The sequence below is a fragment of the Miniopterus schreibersii genome, assembly GCF_964146895.1.
Source record: "Miniopterus schreibersii genome assembly, chromosome: 14".
Taxonomy (NCBI): Eukaryota; Metazoa; Chordata; class Mammalia; order Chiroptera; family Miniopteridae; genus Miniopterus; species Miniopterus schreibersii.
Genome location: NC_138114.1, coordinates 26,011,610 through 26,030,591, shown reverse-complemented (window position 1 = coordinate 26,030,591; position 18,982 = coordinate 26,011,610). Strand labels below are relative to the sequence as shown.

The 18,982-nt window shown below is 37.7% G+C and overlaps 1 protein-coding gene across 16 annotated transcripts in view; it reads right to left on the bottom strand.

Moving 5' to 3' along the window:
- The window catches only part of ANK3 (ankyrin 3), a 530,179-nt gene that overhangs the window by 175,764 nt on the left and 335,433 nt on the right, over positions 1-18,982 (bottom strand). For all 16 annotated transcript variants that reach the window (XM_081157598.1, XM_081157588.1, XM_081157600.1 and 13 more), the window contains 4 exons: positions 8,275-8,376; positions 7,806-7,904; positions 7,495-7,593; positions 2,554-2,652 (listed from right to left, as the gene is read on the bottom strand). In XM_081157598.1, coding sequence (XP_081013724.1) covers positions 2,554-2,652; positions 7,495-7,593; positions 7,806-7,904; positions 8,275-8,376 — 399 coding nt within the window. The remainder of the gene's footprint in view (positions 1-2,553; positions 2,653-7,494; positions 7,594-7,805; positions 7,905-8,274; positions 8,377-18,982) is intronic.

Here is an 18,982-nt window from a genome sequence, read left to right as displayed (position 1 = left end):
CCCCCGCCCTGACGTGCCCTCCTCTTCATTCTGCACATAAAAATTCTACCTACTCTCCACGCTTCAAGAGCTGCTTGCAGTACCACCCACTCTTCTCAACGTTTCCAGAAATGCCAAGAAAGGAAAGGAATGAGCATTCATGTAACCAGAAGAGTGTTCCAGGCAGCCATAAGTAAGGTTAACGGAGCAAGACTGCAACCAAGATGTCCCCAAAATGGTATCGCTGGTTCACATTAAGAACATGAAGTTCAGACTGTAATTTAATGTTATGGGAAAAGTAATCTATATAACCATGTAAATGTGTGATCTCATTTTCATAAAGATAACTATGTGTGTATTGTGTGTATGTACCAAAAACTGGGATGAATAAGCAAAATGTTATCTCTGGGGAAAATTAATAATGGCTTTTTCCCTATTTTTCCTTTTTATTGTACTTTCTCATTTATGCACTATATTACTCCTGCAATAAAAAGAAAAATACCCCTTTTAAAGGGTAGAGTACTAAAAGGAAAATTGTGTATTAAGAGTTAACATTGCATTTCATTTTTAAAACCTGAACAAAAACTAAGGGGTAAAAATGACAGCCCATCTCCATTCCAAATCAAAATTAAATGGCTCCATTTCCACTGGTAAACACAGGGCCCATACATAAAGAAAACTACTTTGCACCAAAAAATAAACTGCAACCGAGATGGTTAGCTTCACCACCAAGAAGGTGCTGCCTGCATGAGCCGATTAAAGACAGACACAACGATACCAGCTCTAAGGGGTTAATTGCTCAAATCCACAGCTGCAGAGTTTGTGTCCAAACCAAGTTTAAATAGTTTGGTTTGCTCTGTGCGCTTACTCTGAAGGAAAAAATGGGACAGAAGCTGCATGCGAACCTTCACTGCCTTGTCGAGTGTCCGGCGCTGTGCTTAGTAATTACTAGTGAAATAAATGAACAAATACGGGGTGGGCAAAAAGTAGGGTGGAAAGTGAAAAGTAAGGCTCTGTAGGACATTTTCCTGTGTCAATACACATAGTCTTGCCTCATTTTTAATAATGCTGAATAGTATTTTATTGGGTAATTATAGCAATATTGATTAAATAGGTTCCTAGCTGGTGCATATTTAGGTTCTCTCCAGTTTAAAAAAAAGTATTATCAATTATGTTGAACTTCTTGCATTCTCCTCATACCTGTAATATGAATTCTTAGAAGTGGAACTGCTAAAATTAAAACGCGTGAAGTATTAATTTTTAAGAGTTACTGCTAAATGTTCTGCAAAAGTGGTGCAGCCAACTGTTAACTTCAAAACTGTAGGAGAGTTTCAGTTTCTTCGACCTCACATTTGCCCCTCAATTCCTGGGTTTAAGAATAGACCTCATTCTTTATCTGATTAATAAATTCATATTTCTTTGACTATGAATGAGGGTGAGATATTCTCACACATTTATGGTCATTTGTATTTCTTTTTGTGTGCGCTGCCTCTTCATTTATTTAGAGGTTTCCCCGGAAGGCATGAGCTCGAAAGCGGGGTGGGGTTACATGTGTGCGATTCCTTTCTTCCTAACTTTCTTGTGCCATTCAGGAAACACATCTGAACGCAAATAGGAGCAGAGGTATTATGACAGGGATAACCCTGCATCATCTGTCCCAATTAATTATTTTGTTAAAAATACAGAATACCCATATGTTGTTCCTTTATTATTGGCAATAGATTTCTAATGATACACTTCATAAGGGATCGCAATCTTTCATCCAAATTTGTTTAAAAAATAAGCTGTATTACCTAGGATAGTACGAATGACTTAAATGCCTTTTTATTTTAAAATTACTTTTCTATTCAAGACCGCAAAGATTTTTTTAAATACCACTGTAATTGAATACTTAAAAATGTACACTAGTTTTATTTGAAAGTATGAAATCCTATTAGTTAACTTTAGAAATCTATAAATTCAGTTCTCATTATGCAAACTGAAATTTGGAAAAAAACAGATTTAAAACATGTTTTATCACAAAAATATTTCAAAACAGTAGCTGCCTTTGAAGCAAAATTATAAAAAACAGAAAAGTATGTAAATATTAAATCAATACCGCAATTATAGGGTAGGGCTAGACATTTAAGAACAGAAAGGGTATCTATGCAATGGAAAATTCTTTAAAATTAAAAATAGACTTTCTAATGTACTTATAAAATGTATGAACCCACAACTGCAATTTAAATACCAGTGAGATACATTTTATTTATTTATTTTATTATTTTAAAATATATATTTACTGATTTCAGAGAGAGAGGAAGGGAGAGGGAGAGAGTTGAAACATCAATGATGAGAGAGTCATCACTGATTGGCTGCCTCCTGCATGCCCCCCACTGGGGGTCGAGCACGAAACCCCAGGCATGTGCTCTGACCGGGAATCAAACCTTGATCTCCTGGATCCTAGGTCGATGCTCAACCACTGAGCCACACCAGGTTGGGCATGAGATACATTTTTAAATGTTATAACTCTGGGGTTTACAAAATGCTCTATAAACATGTAAACTTCCTCAGGAAAGAACCAAAGTGTCTTACCTCTGTGGCTAGGCTCTGGCTTGCACCATTGTCAAGAAGAAACTTGACAACTTCCAGGTGGTTTTCCTGGGCTGCCATATACAACGGCGTGAACCCATTCTGCAAAATGAAAAAGAAAATGTTTGAGGCTTTCTAGAGCCGATGCATTTTTCCACTGTACTGATAATATTATACATTTCAGGAAATGCTCACATATAATCATTTTAATAATACTTTAATGTAGACATTCATATCTATTAAAAAGCCTAAGGACAATAGTGTAAGTAGAATTTATATTATAAATATAATTCACAAGCATACTTCATAATTCATAGTTTGAAAGTGTAATTCATATGACTATATCCACTTTAGATAAGTAAGTACATTTACATTCATTTAACCAATTAATTGAGTGCCTAGCATGAGTAAAGAATCTTACTAGATGTCAAGAGGATATGAAGAAAAATACATTTGACCATTGTAGTTCCCAAGTGTTACCTATTTAAATAAAAGCCATAATACTTTTACATAAAACTAGGCATCTGAAATAGTTCTTACTTTGAAAACAATTTATATTAATTTCAAATGACTTCACACTTACCATGGACGGGGAGACTTAGAGCTAAGGAAAAAACCCACCAATTTGTAAAAGGGTATGTGTCCCGACCGGGAATCAAATCAGCAACCTTTTGGTGCACAGGATGAGGCCCAACCAGCTGAACTGCACTGGCCAGGGCTAAGAGTCAAGTTTTAAGAAAAAAATTCCAAAATAGATGTTATTCTCTCAGACATAAATATCAACTAGATAATTTATGTCAGTGGATTCTCAGTTTCAGGGCAAAGGTTTGCCATAGTTCAAGATTACCTAAGAAACACTGGTCTACCTACAAATGTATGGCTTCTAGGCCAATGTACATCCGCTGTTCTTGAGCTTACCTTCCAGAACCAAACACTTTATGACATACGAAGAAAATCCAAAATCAGGCACTGAGATTTAGGGGATACTACTATTCTTACAGACCTGGAGCTTCCAAGGAGTGATTCTTAAGAAGTACAACTTTTAGATCATGCCACAGCCTTTTTACAATGTCAAAGAGTGAAATGTATAGAACTGGAATTACTCAGAAATAAGATGTAGACAAGAGTCAGAGTAAAATGGAGACATGAATAAACATTACAATTCCTCTCTAGCACAGAGGTATAAGGCAAGGAATTCAATGTGTTGTCATTGGACAGCCTACAGATGACATGCTTTTCTGTGAAAGAGCACGTGAATTGGGAGAACGGTCAGATTAAAAAAAAATGCTTTAAAAAATATATATATATTTTTATTGATTTCAGAGAGAAAGGAAGGGAGAGGGAGAGAGTTGAAACATCAATGATGAGAAAGTCATTGATTGGCTGCCTCCTGCTGGGGATTGAGCCTGAAGCCCCAGGCATGTACCCTGACTGGGAATCAACCCATGATCTCCTGGATCCTAGGTCAATGCTCAACCACTAAGCCACGCCAGCTGGGCCAAAAAATGCAATTTTTTTCTTAAGAGAAAAAAGTTCACCACTGTTCTTATATTAATTTCCTAACTTAGGAAATTTCCATAAGAGCGAGCTGGCCAAAAAGGAACATATGGGTGCCCCATTTACATTTTCTTTTCTGTAGCAACAATCAACGCAATTCTCAAAAGGCAGAGCAGCTTAACACTGAGCAAGTACGCTCTTTAATATCTGATTTTACCCAATATCTTCAATACCTTCTGCTCTGAACGTTGATTGTGGTGCTATCATAAACATGGAAATCTGAAGACATAATTTTATAGATAGTACTGAGGCATACTGCCTAGTACCCACCAAAATAAACTAAACTAAACTAAAATAAAATAATAAAATAAAAAAGAAAGTCCTCCTGTTTTTAATTTAAGGGCTGAAACTTAATCCATGAGACTTTCGTATCCATTCTAGTTTCCTAGAGCCAGTCTTTGTACATCGTTAAGTGCTGCTCTTAATTAAAACATTAAGGACACGGTGATCAATTTGCACTGATTTACATGTAGAGGTGAGCTATAAGGTCAAAGATCAGAGAGGCTCTCTCTGGACTACTCCCATTGTTTGACTTCATCAGGACCTGATGTCCCCACAATCGGAAACATTAAAAAATACAGAAAGACCATGGAGACACTGGTTTAATTAAAGAACCTTTTCTTTTTTAGCACCACTATGAAAACTTGTTCTTTTAGAATACTTTGGAAGATAAAATATTATTTGAAACATACTTTTGCTCCTTTATAAAAAGACTTGGCTTCTTTTGGTGACTTGTAGTATAAAATAAAGACAGAGAAGGAGAGAACAGTGAGGGATGTCATTTGACATGGCAATTTCACCTTGCTGCTGTATCTTGTACCAAGTATTAAGGACTTATTCATAGTAGAGTTCTTTAAATCACAATTTATTCAGCCTGATTTCTTTCTCAGGGTAGACCTAAATGATCCCTGGAATGTTAAGTAATATAAGAAAGAGTTAACTAACTTAAGACCTAAGATCAAGGCAATGACAAGAATTAGTTTAAAATAATGTGTACAAATTCTTACTTTACAGAGTCTCAGTTTATAAGATCAGAAGTTGATGTTGCCCAATGTTTTTATTTTCAAGGTAAGAAAATTTTATATTTAAGGAAGGTCAAGGATTCTCCTTGCGCTGTTTCTTACTGGCCATTAAATATTGCCTAGAGGGTAAAAATTTCACTGAGGGATGCTTTCTTGAATATTAATATTCCTGGGCCATTTTAATGTGTTACCACATAAATGGAGTTTAAACTAATTTCCTGGCATTACTGCTTGTTTTTTAGAAGAGCGCCTTCAGAAAATTTTCTACCAGGAATTCTCACGGAAACTCCATTCGGCTGCATGGTCATCTCATTAGTTATTCTGCGCACGGAGCAATGCAGTTCAGAAGGCATATGGGGACAGGTGTCCAGACGAAGGGAGCCATGCTCCACTGTGAACCGTGTACGGGGGTATGCCAGGCACAGCTGCAAAGAACAAGGACTTCTGCAGCCTGTGCTCTTCTCCTTCGCTTCATCACCACGAGGGAATGTGTACAAATTGAAATCAAATCTGGTTAGGATTCTACTTCGACTGCAGCTTCTCCCAGACATTGCAGCGAAGGTTTAAAACGATGGCTGCTCTACAATGTCAAGAAAGTGTGCGATGTTTAAAGGAAGGAAGGTGCTTTTTCTCCCCTTGGGGGAGGTGGGGGGAAGGAAATGAAATGGATTAGAGTTTTTCCACGATCTAAGAGCTTACCACCAGTTATTTCCCAGGAAAAAGTTATAAGGGCATTTAGAAAAATTGGTTTAAAAGCCTGAGGCTTCTCTTGTAGTCAGCTGGTCTGCACCACTCTCAAATTACTATATCGTCAACATTCAACTTTTTAACTTTGCTTTCTGGAAAAGCGTTAATATCCCAAGTGAACTCTCATAGGGAATCAGAATAAGTGGCGTAGACCAGGTGAGAAAGGTCTAACCACAGGGAACTAGAATGAAATTTCTGGTTCTTTTCCATGACACTGATATTTAACAGCATCAGAGTGATCACTGCTATGGCCATAGTAACAAGGGAGGGAGTCACTGCCATTCTGTGGAATCATAAAATACAGGAGGCTCCTGTTATCTAAAGATAATCAGCAATAAAAAAGGCTGAGGAAATCAAGAGCACTTAAAATGGGGATCAAAAGGAAATGAAAAAGTTTGAGACCTTCTCAAAAGATAAAACTAGAAATTGTAAAAGCAAGTTTATATGATTTAACAAAATGTAGGTTAAAACTGTGTTCATATATGAGATCTCAGAATGAACAAAGACTAAACCAAATACGATTTTTGTAAAGAGAAAGTGTACTTTTCCCAAACAAAATTATCTGATCGCTTGACATCTTTCACTTTTTTTCCCCACGGCATATGCAAGAAGATAGTCATTTTGCGAAAGTACTTGAGAACCAAAGGCCTCATCTAATTTTTGTGTGTCATTTAATCATTTGATTTTCAAATCATTCTTATTTGAAACATCTATCAGAAAATCATACAATATTTCACATACTGCCTGGCTGGATACTGCCAGACAGCCACATATCCACAGTGTAGCTGTACACCCAGCAATTCTTCAACATCACTCTCCTTGGCCTCATAAAATCCTGTTCCACCTTTTGCAAAACTTGCAGTTTTGTTCTGTAATCAATTTGTTCAACATCCAACACCCTGGGGTAGACTGACAAACCAGGATAGATGTCAGCCTTCAACTGGAAGGAATGTCTGAGAAGAGACCAGCTTCAAAAATGGTCAGGTCCTTACTGAATATTTGTGTTATGATGACTGCTTTCCTACACAACCTCATGTCTGTACTAATCATACATAGATGGATGACTTTAAAAATTAAATCTCTACCTCTCACACATATGTATTGCATATAAGAATATACAGGGTGTCCTAAAAAATGTATACATGCTTTAACAGCTGATAGCTCAATTTTGAAAATGAAATGTATTTTAGCCCAGCCAGGCATGGCTCAGCGGTTGAGCGTCTACTTAGGATCCAGGCGATCGGGGTTCAATTCCCGGTCAGGGCACATGCCCAGGTTGTGGGCTAGGCAGCCGGTCAATGACTCTCTCATCATTGATGTTTCTATCTCTCTCTCTCCCTTTCCTTTCCTCTCTCTGAAATCAATAAAGATATATTTTAAAAAAAAAGAAAAAAAGAAAATGAAATGTATTTTAATAAACACTGCCTTTATAATCATTCAAAGTGTGTGTATACATTTTTTGGGACACCCTATATATGAATTTAAATAATCTACAATATATAACTATTCATTAAATATAGCTCTTAAGTATTGTATTCTTAGAGGATATATGAACCAAACAAGCACCTGACCCAAAAAAAAAAATTTGTAAATTATAACACAATAATTGTTGGTTTACCTGAGATTGTGCATTGACATTGGCTCCATTTGTAACCAAGACCTTTACCACCTCTGCTTGCCCAGCCAAAGATGCTATATGCAATGCTGTGTTTCCTTTCTGTAAGATGAAAAGGCAAGATACATCAGCATTCCCATCTTTCTCTCTGTGTTCTGACAGTTTACAAAATATTGAATCCCTCTGTTATAAGGTCTCCAAAGAGGACAAAGTTAAGAAGTATTTCAAGAGAAACATGCTCTGATTTTTATCGAGAGCTGACTCCTCGCTGAATTTGGCAAGTGACATAAAAAACATTAACGTGCAATCCGTACCTTTGTAGCTGCATCCACATTAGCTTCTCTTCGTAGCAGTTCAGAAACAACTTCCACATGGCCTTCTTTGGAAGCAAGGTGGAGCGCGTTCAACCCATTCTGAGTGTAAGCGAAGGGAAAGTTTACTCAGCAGTTGAATATAGAGCAGTCAACAGCCTCCCGAGAGCTCAGAAGACAGCATCCCACCAACAACCACGGAATTGGCAATAAAAGTACTTGAAAATTAGATGGGCTGTTCTAATATCATTGCTTACTAAATTTTAGGAGTTAATTATTAAAGGATGCATACCTACATTTCTGATGGTCATCTCACAAAACAAAAATAATTTGATAATTCAAGCTGGTAAACTTTAACAGAAACACTGGCAAAAAGAGAGGTGTTGGTAATATCTAGTGAGAGATTTAAGGAGTTTAAAGTCTGGATTTTAAAAAATTAACTGAAAAATAAACAACAGTAACCACATCTCACCTGATTGCAAATGTTGATGTCAACTCCGTTTTTTATGTAGTCGAGGGCCTTTTCCAAGTGTCCAGCTCGAGCCGCTCTTAAGTAACTTGCGTTGGCATCAGACTAAAATAAAAACGAGAAACATTTTAATGAAAAATGAGACTAATATGCATTTTTGTAACTACTCAGTTTATAGTGCAAACGTAAAAACAAAAGAAAATAGATTTTTAAATCGAACTACAGGCATACCTCATTTTTTTGCTTTTCACAGGCATATTTTTTACATATTAAAGGCAAGAGCTTCCACGAGCAAAAATATTATGACTCACTTTACTGCAGTGATCTGGAACCAAACCCACAGTATCTCGGAGGTGTGCCTGTACTGTATTTCTGACATGTACATACTAATGAAAGGTCTTTGTAAAGTCACCAGAAAAAAGACAAATTCTTTAAAAGTTAGTTTCAAGCGTACAAAGTTACCCCTGTGTGATGTCATAACTGATTCTGAACTGAAAGAGAAAAATTCCCATAATGTGTAGTTACCTTCAATCAACATACAATTTCCAGAGAGTAAAGAGAAATCCGGTAACTTCCTGATGGTTACATTATGAAAACTTCCCTATTTTTTTAATACCAGAAAATTTAACATCTATTCCATTCTTTTGTAATTGTCACAACCAATTTTACAATAGCTTCACGAATATATTTAATGTTATTACACAAGTTTAACAGGAACTTGTGAGTAATGATGTTCTCTTGGATTTTCCTACAGATTGTATTTGAAAATCATTTATAAACATCTACACAGATTGTGTGCTTTCCATATATTTTCAAGCTAGTAATGCCACAGCCTGGAGAAAACTCTGTTAGAAGCGTTAGCAAATAAATAAATACACAAAAATTTTAAAAACAAAAACGAAATCTACAATTCATTCACTCAAAATTTATAACTCTGAACTGCTACTAAACTCTCATACCTACAGTTTCGTATTTGAAACTACCTACTATTGAAATCTTTAATAGAAAGAAGCCAGTGAGACGAGACCCTACAAAGTGGGGCTTGCACGATTTCTAAAGGAGTCTTGTTCAATGGAGAAGAATATGGAAGATTTTCCCAAATGGCAGCCCAAACATCTCGTCACTGGTTATAAATGCGATCGTGCAGGGAATGGCTTCAAAGAGGCAAGTGTCTTATCAGCCACGTGGCAAATACCTCCTTCAAATTTCCTGCTCTGTAACGCCTTCCCAGGCCTACCAGAGAGTTTATTTGCTCAGTGCACCCACATCATTACTTTCATAGAGCTCTCTTCGTATTTATCATATAGCATCATAGCTTTTGGTACACCTGTCCTTCCTCCCTAAATTGTAGGGCCTTTAAGAACAGCAGAGACAGATTAAGGGATAGGTAACTGGAAAGTGGCCAAGAAGCCAATCTTTGAGGAATGCTAATTCATCCCTGGAAATGTCATTTAGATGAAGGAAATTCCATCCTTTAGAAGGGTCTTTAATTCTTGTGTGGGTCAATTTAGTAAGAACTGACTTGCTCTGGACCTCAAAGGAGAGGACACTGCCTCCAGGGTCTCCATCCTTCCTAGTATAATTGCACCACTGGCATTTCAATGTGGATAATTTTCTTTGATGAGGGGGACAATCCTGTTTGTGTCAATGTTTACCAGCATCCCTGGCCTCTACCAACCAGGTACCAGTAGTATCCTCTATTTTCGACAACCAAAGATGTCTCTGGAATTGCCAACTTGCCCTGGGGGGGGGGGGGTGCGGGGGAGAGGGCACAAAAGTCTTCCCAGTAGGGAACCACTGCTCTGAATAAATAGCAAACGAATTTATTTAAAGACTGTAGGACTCATAGGCTTAAATCTTTGGACAGTCTGGATTGCCACATGCCTTGACCTAATACAGGCAGTGACTTTATGTATAATATTCATCTTTCTGTTTCCCCTGCAACTAGAAGCATCCCTAGCACATAGCGGGTGCCTATAAATGTTTTATAAATGAAAGAATCAATAAATAAGTAAACTGTGTGGAAATAATTGTATTAGATAAGATATTGCCTGAAATAATAGAGGAAGCTTTATTAACAACAACAATAACAACAGCTATTTAAGTTGAGAATCTGTTATGATACAAAGCTGAATCCCAGAGATTATAAACCAAGACACTGAGTTGGGTGTGGGGGACACATATAGGTACTGATAAAATAAAACTGGGATTCAAGTCATGCATGTACATCATGTACTCAGAGCAGAGGGTTAAGAAAGAGAACAAGAGGTTCAAATCGGACAAAGGACAAACCAAATCTTCTGGGAATCGAAAGAAAAAGAAACAGTCTTTAAAGAGGTTTGCTCCTTGAGAAGATTAGTTTTTTGTTTGGTTTGTAAGTTCAGTTAGAAATGAATTAGTTATGCGAGGAGGGCTCATTGTACCATAAAATATCATCTTCTTTGTGCTGCTCAATGACTTATCATCAGCAAATTTGCCCTGAAGGGCTCTGATGCTGTTCTGGGAACAAATGACATCAGTTGCCTGGATACTTCAACTGCCAGAGATAACAACTGTGAGTAGAGCATCCCAAAGTCCGACTTTTGAGTACACAAAAACAGCAGCTAGAGAAATTGCAAAAGAGGTTGATAATTCAGATTTATTGATCCCAAATCTGAAATGGTTTGGCAATTTCATACACTGTCCATCGCCCTTTCAAATATTCTCAGAATTTTCCCATCTGAAACTCTAAAGCAAAACAAAATAGGAACGATATAAACCAAATCCTCTAATTCAGTGGTTCTCTACCTATTTGGAATTAATTTCTTTTGAGAATAACAAACGATATCAACAAATCCCTCTCCTTCAACAATTGCACATATATGCACGTACACACTCCAAATCTGCACAGACACCCAAATGTGCATAGGTACACACAATTTGCACACTATTTCATGAGGCTCAGGGCGGCTCAGTCTGCTTGTGGAGTCAGGTACTGAGAACACCTGCCCCGATGATAAAGAATTCTCTGGTGGATACCTTCACTATGTCCACTTCAGCCAATGACCCTAGAATCAAATAATTCTCAGAAGTAGCTAATTTCACACCTGAGAAGATTAGGAGGAAGAGAAGGGACAACAGTTTATTTTCTTCACTTGCACTTTCATCAGACCTCTGCTACATACAGACATGCTTCACATGCCAGTGCATGACCACCGAACACTTCATGCTTCAAAGACGGGGAGGGAGAGGGAGGAAAAGCTAATGCAAGAAGAGGGGAATAAAATCGGATTTGAAGAAAACCAGCAACTTAGAAAATGAAGTTAATAATGCCCACAGAAAAACCACCAGAAGAAGTTCCTCCTTTCCCCCCAACCACCTGCCAGGAATGTAGCCCCCTGGTGCTTCCACGAGTATGTGAGTATCGATGACGGGCTAGTCGGGCCAACATCTGGCTGTGTGGCTGTGAGCAAACCAGGTGTGGTACAAACTGAGACTCGCTCGCCTTCATCTCACTGTCTTACACTTTTCCAAATCGTGCTGCTTAAATGGCAGAGTAAATAATGGATTCTTCACTTTTTTTCAAATTCTGCCTATAATACCTATATTTTTTTATTTCCTTAATATTCAAAAACATTGTGTATTCAGCTCAACACCAACGAGCTCTATCTTCAAGTTGTCATTTCATCAAATAACTGGGGGCAACTCTTCAAAGGTTACCGCCTGTTTTTCAATCTGGAGCATTCTATCAAAACAATGCCTTTTTAAAGCCAGTTGTAGACAAATTATTATGGAAGGAAATTAGGTCCCATGAGAGGTTGAGCTCCACTATGTGGAAAGTCATACAGAGAAGGTCATTGCCTAAGGACGGTTGGCAGAAAATGAGTTCAAGCAGGCCAGTCAGCGCTTTTTATCCTGAATGATCAAAATCTGAAGTAAGAATTTGGAAAATGAAAGTGTCTTTCATCATTATTTAATATCTTATCTACTTAGTCGTTTTACTAGACAGGAAAGAAATATGAGTCACGTGAGCTTTTCAAGGAAATAACTTCAAGGAGAGAGTTAAGCATTATTGTGAATTAATCTAGTAACAGCATTTCCACCTGTACTAGAATATTGATTTTATTCAGCACAAAATAAGCATCCTGAGTGGCAACCTCAGTAAGAACTAATACTTCAAACCTCTGAGTATATGCTATATACTATTATAAGTACTTATAACTCAATATATATTAAGTAAATAGTAATATAATTAATTGTATAAGTCCTTATAATATTTCTATGAAGTAGTATAGTAGATTGAATAGTGTTCCGTCCCCCCCCCAAATTCCTGTCCATTTGGAACCTCAGAATGTGACCTTATTTAGAAATAGGATCTTTACAGATATAATGAGTTAAGATGAGGTTACACTGGATTAGAATGGGCCCTAAAACCAATGACTGATGTCCTTATAAGACAAGGAAAAGATAGACAAATACTGAATAATTATATTGTACACCTGAAAATAACATAATGTTGTATGTCAATATATCTCAATTAAAGAAAAACATGAGATGACACACAGACATAAGAGACCATGGAAAGATGGAGACAGGGACTAGAGTTATGTTGCCATAAGACAAGGGGGCACCAGAAGCTGGAAGAAGCAAGAGAGAATTCTCCCCTAGAGCCCCTGGAGGGAGCCTGGCCTGCTCACACCTTGTGTTTGAACTCTGGCCTCCAGAACTGTGGAAGATTAATTTCTGTTTTAAGCCACCTAGTTTGTGGTGGTTTGTTATGGCAGCCCTAGGAAACTAATACAAACAGGTACTATTACTAGCTCTGTTTCACAGATGAGAAGACTGAGCTTTAACAAGGATGAATGACTTTCCGAGGAATAATAACAGTCTGACTCCAGAGTCCAGGCTATTCATCGCTGCTCTAGGAAAGGACTTAATAAATATTGACCTATAGTTTATATTCAATAACTCTTGGTTCACTCATTCATCCATCTTTCATTAATCAGCTCATCCACCCAACCATCCACCCAACCATCGAATTAAATATGTAGGTACTTTCAAGTGTATCCTCTCTAGACCACAATTCTGTAACCAAATTCATTTCAAGGCTCAAGACTAGGCTGAGGATTGCCAGCAAAAATGCAGGTTAGAGACTCAGAGAGTAGATTCCAGTTCCATTGTTTCTAAGTGTCCGGGGGCACTCTGCCGCTCATTAATATCTGACCCACCAATCCTCTAACCTGTCTCCTTTATCTCATCTCCCCAACTATCTGAGAACCCTGGGAGGAGTGAGACAATCCTTCCTAGAAGCCTTAGGTTCCTTTGTGTCCTGTACTCTACTCTGCCTACCAACATACTCAGGTGTTTCTTAAAAAAATCTTTCCTTTTTACTTTTCTACCTAGCACCCCCTGTAAATGACTATCTCTATTTATCAAAGTAGTGGACTGATTAATAGGTCTGTATCCCAGCTACTCCACTTACTAACAGTGTTACCTTTGGCAACTTTCTAAACATACATGTGCCTCTGTTTCTCAGCTGTCAAATGGGGATAAAGTAACTGACTGTTAGAATGAAATGAGATAATTCCATGTAGGTGATTAACAGTATGAGTGCATAGTAAGCACTCAATAAATGATGTTATTTTATTTGTAAATTATTTTGTAAACATCATTTTGAAGAACTGGTTTAGGCTCACTGCTTCTAAACCCTTAATACCAATTCATATTTGAGTCTCTAGCCATATGGCTTTTCTTGCTGGTCAATAAAGTCTCTGTACAAAATCACCAGTGACCATTTGGTGCTAATCACTACACTATATAATTTTAAGTGTGTTCTCTCCTAATGTTGAGCAATTTCACAGCACCAATCACCTTTTCTTTCTTAAAAATCTTCCCTTTAGCTTTTCTCATCTCTTGATTACTCCTTTTTGTTTCTCTTATTGTCTCAACCCATAACCGGAAAATGGGCCTTTTCCATGGTCAGAGCTCACATTTCTTTTCTTTCTGTGCTCATTCCCAAACTGACTTCACTACCATGACTTCCACCATTCTAAACCCACCATTCAGTATCTACATTGCACCCATCTGTACTCAAAACATTTCCACTTCCATGCCCACAATTCACTCACTGCAACAGCAACATAAATGTTTAATGAGGACATGTACAATATCTGTCACTGAAACTAAGAGCTAACAATAGAGATGTGAGTAATTAATTCCCTTGATTTCCTTATTTCGACGTAAAGGTCCCAAGATTATTTTAGACACCCAGGAATAAAACTTTGGTGTGAGTCTTTGATTACTATTTTCTCCTTCATTTCTCCCCCTCAAACCCTCTTCCAGAAAGCTTCATGCAAGCATCCTATTAAATATTCTGTCCCTGGGGCTTTTGTAGTTTCCATTCTCCTTTAAAAAAGTATTTATCATAATACATATCATACATACAAAAGAGTATATAAAACATATATGAACAATTTAAAGAAAAATCATAAGAGAAACACACACATACCCATCAGTCAGCTCAAGAATGAAAGTTATGAGTAGCTTTGTAGATACCCAGTGAGCCCTTCCTTGACTGGCTCTCCAAAGACATCTTCTGTTCTAGTTAATCATTCTTAGGCCTTTCTTTATAGTTTTAACATTTGTGTATACTGCCCTAAGCTAAATATTATGTAGTTTGTTGTTTTAGCACTCTGTATAAATAGAAACATACATTATGGATCATTCTGTGACATGTTTGTTATGTCTAATGCTGTGTTCCCGGGCATCATCCATGGTGACATGTGTAATGGTAGTCACTTATCATTGCCGCTTGCAAAATATTCCATTATGTGAATAACACAATCTATTTATCTCTGTAGAGTGGATGGATATTTGTGTTGTTTCCAGTTTGGACCTGCTATGAACCACGCTGCCTGCCATCAACATTCTGGCCACTAGTCCTGGCACACACAGACAACACTTTTTAAAAATAGGATCTTAAATTCTGGGTCATTGGGTATGTGCTTATTCAACTGGACTAGTTAATGACAATTTTTTTTTTTCAAAGTGATTGCACCAACTTATACTTTCTCTGGTTTGTGATTATTGCGAGCTGATTTTCCTTAGAAATTAATCTTTGGGAATACTTTCAGGCCAGGATTAACATTGCCATATTCCAAAGAGAAATTTATGATTGCTTTTGCCAGTTGCCTAGTGGTAGTATAAACCCCAGATTATTTGAAAAGCCTTGCCTTGAGGGTTTGGAGGCTTTAAGACTACACAGACAAATTTAGACTTCAAGCTGGTGTAGATATGAGGGATTCCTTGTGGTTACAAACACTCAGGGGAGAATTTTTTCCCTTCCATCTGGTGACAACTTGAGACAGTCAAGCTTTTGCTATACTCTTCTCTGTGGTGAGTTTATTTCCTGTTAAACCTTAAGGAGGCAACTGATCAATGATTCTCTCTCTCCCTCTCACGTCCTCTGTCCGAAATCAAATAAAGACATATTTAAAATAAAAAAATAAAAATTAATAAATAAATAAATGTTAAATGGCTTGACCAAGGTCACACATAATAAATAAACAGCAGGGACTGAAACCCATAACTTCTTGACACCAAGCCCAGTTCCTTCCTTAATACCAGTGGTTCTGTGAACCCTAGGATTCCAGACTACTGGGATCAAGAGGAAGGCTGACTAAGCAGTGTTCCATATGTCTACCTTCACTTTCACCCAGGTAGATCTACTTTTACATGTTTAAATATTGACATTTGATGACGTGCTTCATTTGTAAACATGTTTCTGCTTTTAAACCATAGTATTCAATCACTGTTATGGCATAGCTTCTGAGGCCCTTTAAAACCTCCCCCAAATAAGCACTTCCAGCCAGTACTAAAACATGAATTCTGATCTTAAAGGCAATGCACATGGCTTATATTATTCCTCAAGGGGTTATTTATCCACAGGCCCCATAATTTCCTCACACTGTGACTTCACTTAGGACACCCCTTTGACAGTAATGCTCACCACCACTACTTGCTCCCTGTCACCCCCTAAGAGAGTCACCATTAAATCCTTAGTCCAACTCAAATGTCACTTCATCTTTTATTTTCCCTGATATACACTGGACATGACCCCTTCTCTCTCCAGACTCCTACAGCACTTGGTCTGTTCAGCTTAGATGCCAGCTATCTCATCAAGATTGGACTGCAATCTCTTAGGATAGGTCCTTGTCCTGGTCAGGGCTTATTTTTGCATAACAAACTCTCAGTAAGTGCTGAACAAAGAAATGCTGATATCCAATGCATAGTCCAATCCTTTAACCATCCCTGGAGAAGCAAAACCTTAACTAACTTAACTGGTAACAAGAAAGTCTGCTTCGTATCTTCTCCAGTTTCTTCCTGTCTCTCCTTTCCCCTAGAGGATGAAAGAGAGGAGTCTAGTGACAGAATTAAGAGTTCTTCCAAACTTCAGGAGAAGATAAAGGAGTGGGTCTGAGTCTATTCTGATTTCTTAACTCATTTTGGGCACACAGCTTGATTTTTAACTTTTAATATGCTTGCTGGGATCACCTATGGAATGACACCTTTGTTTTAGCAGTAACGGACAGAAAGAATATGCACGTAAGGTCTGCTTTCTGTTGTGACTAATGAATCACAAGGCACGCAAGTGTCCTGACACAATCACTGGGCACTTGTAATTCATGATGCATTTTTCATAGATTGCCACATATTCATTCTCACAAGTCTGTGAAGACTGTGCAGTTAGCATCTACATTGTACAGACTTGGTAATTTGCTGAAAGGAATTCTTGTAGAAACTGGCGGAGCCAGGATTAGAACTCATGACTTCAGCATGAGTTCTGCTCTTAACCCCTACTATCTAGTGCCTTTCTTGGCTAAATGTTCCAGAGTGCTATGAAAGAAGAAAAGGAACTTACATCTGTTGAGTATAGAAGACAAATATCAGCAACATTTATTTAGTGCAATCAGACAGGCAAACACTCTGATAGGTACTTTGTATATATGAACTTAACAGTCTCCAACATTTGATATTTTAAAAGAGAAAATAAAAGCTTGAGAAGAGGCATAACTCCCACAGATAGTGTTACAACTAGAATTAGAACTCAGGGCTGTGTGATATCACATCCCAGGGATATATATTGCTGGAGTATGGTAATTGTTCTTTTAATGAACCTCCCTCATTCACCATTCCTTTTGTTAACAGGACTGCTACCCAAATACAGATGACAGTTCTGTAGGTTTCACATACCCACTGGTTCCTATTAGACATCAGTTGTGTTTTTTCTCTAACATGTTTATGCCAGTTGTTCTGGTTGTTGTAATTATATCATTTAAGTAGGTATTATTTACACTATGAAATAGTCCATAGAGAAAGAGTATTTCTGTCAAAATGAAATTAAATTCTTTGGAAAGACTTATTAGAAAGAAGTTCCTTAAAATGTTGCTGCTGAATCAGATATGGATGAGGTGACTTTAAGGACTGAAAATAAAAATCAGAAAGATTCTATACTCAAATTACTTTCATTTTTAGCTTTCCTTTGAAGATATTGAAACTGGGACTCTCAGCAAAAGCACTGGGTTGGAAGGACAACATTAACTCCTGTCAGAGGATTCCTGCTCAGAGAAAAGGTCTCGTCTTTACATCCCACCTTTGGCAAATGGAAATACATTTATGCAGCTGAAGGTAAAAATCACATGTTTAACAAATGTGTACCTCTATGATTTCTGGCCGTTAACCATTTTTAAAAAATTAACCAAAGAAATAGTGATATAAATTTTGCTCTACGAAAGGCCTCCAATTAATCATGTTTTCTACTTCTCAAGAAGATTCTAAGATACCTCTAATAAAATTTCTTTCACTAAAAATTTCCAGAAGCATTTTCTAGGTGGTCCAAGATCAAATAGACCACACTGCCTGGTTTCTGGTCACATATCAGAAAATATGGCCCAGGAAGGACCCCAATTTTCTGATCTTCTCACATTGGACATGTTCATTTAAATGAGAATGGCCAGTACATCATCGCAGACATATCTGGAAAGCATCAATCTGTTTTCTTGAATCCACATTCTAAACTCCACTGAGGTGTGCTGAAAGTGAGATCACAATCTGGATCTTGTTGTAATAAATGACACATCTTTCCTAAAGATTCAATTAAAACAAATCTTCAAAGTGGATGCTACATGGTTATTCCATCGCCAGGATTAAGGTTCACATTCACTAAAAGGGTTCACTCGACCAGTGACGCAGAGACGTCTGCTTGGCCTCTACCGTGAGGATGCAGTGACTGGAGTGTGATTTTATAACCCAGCTGTGCAGACTGGAATCAGCACGTGAAATTAGAATTCATAGTAGAGAAACCAATGGAAGTTGGGAGAGTCCATGTAGGTCCCATGTAGGCCCACTGGGAAAAGCCATGTCTGCATCCTGGGTATAGCTAAGGAAACAGCTAGCAGGAGGAGGTAGGACTATAAGAGGGGACTTAGTAGAGAGAAGAAGGAAAGTGGGTGGAGATGTTGAAATGAAAAGACTTGAGGAGTGGTGAACAGACAATCTCTACTGAAAAGGAGAGTCACCTGGGAGGAAAAAGAGAGGTTCCCAGAAGGTTTGGAATGGCAGATAAATCTGATTTAACTTCACCATAAAGATACCAGGAGACAGTGAAGGGTTTTGAGGAATGGAAGGAAATCATTAAATCTATATTTTAGCCCAATTAATTGATAGCAAATTA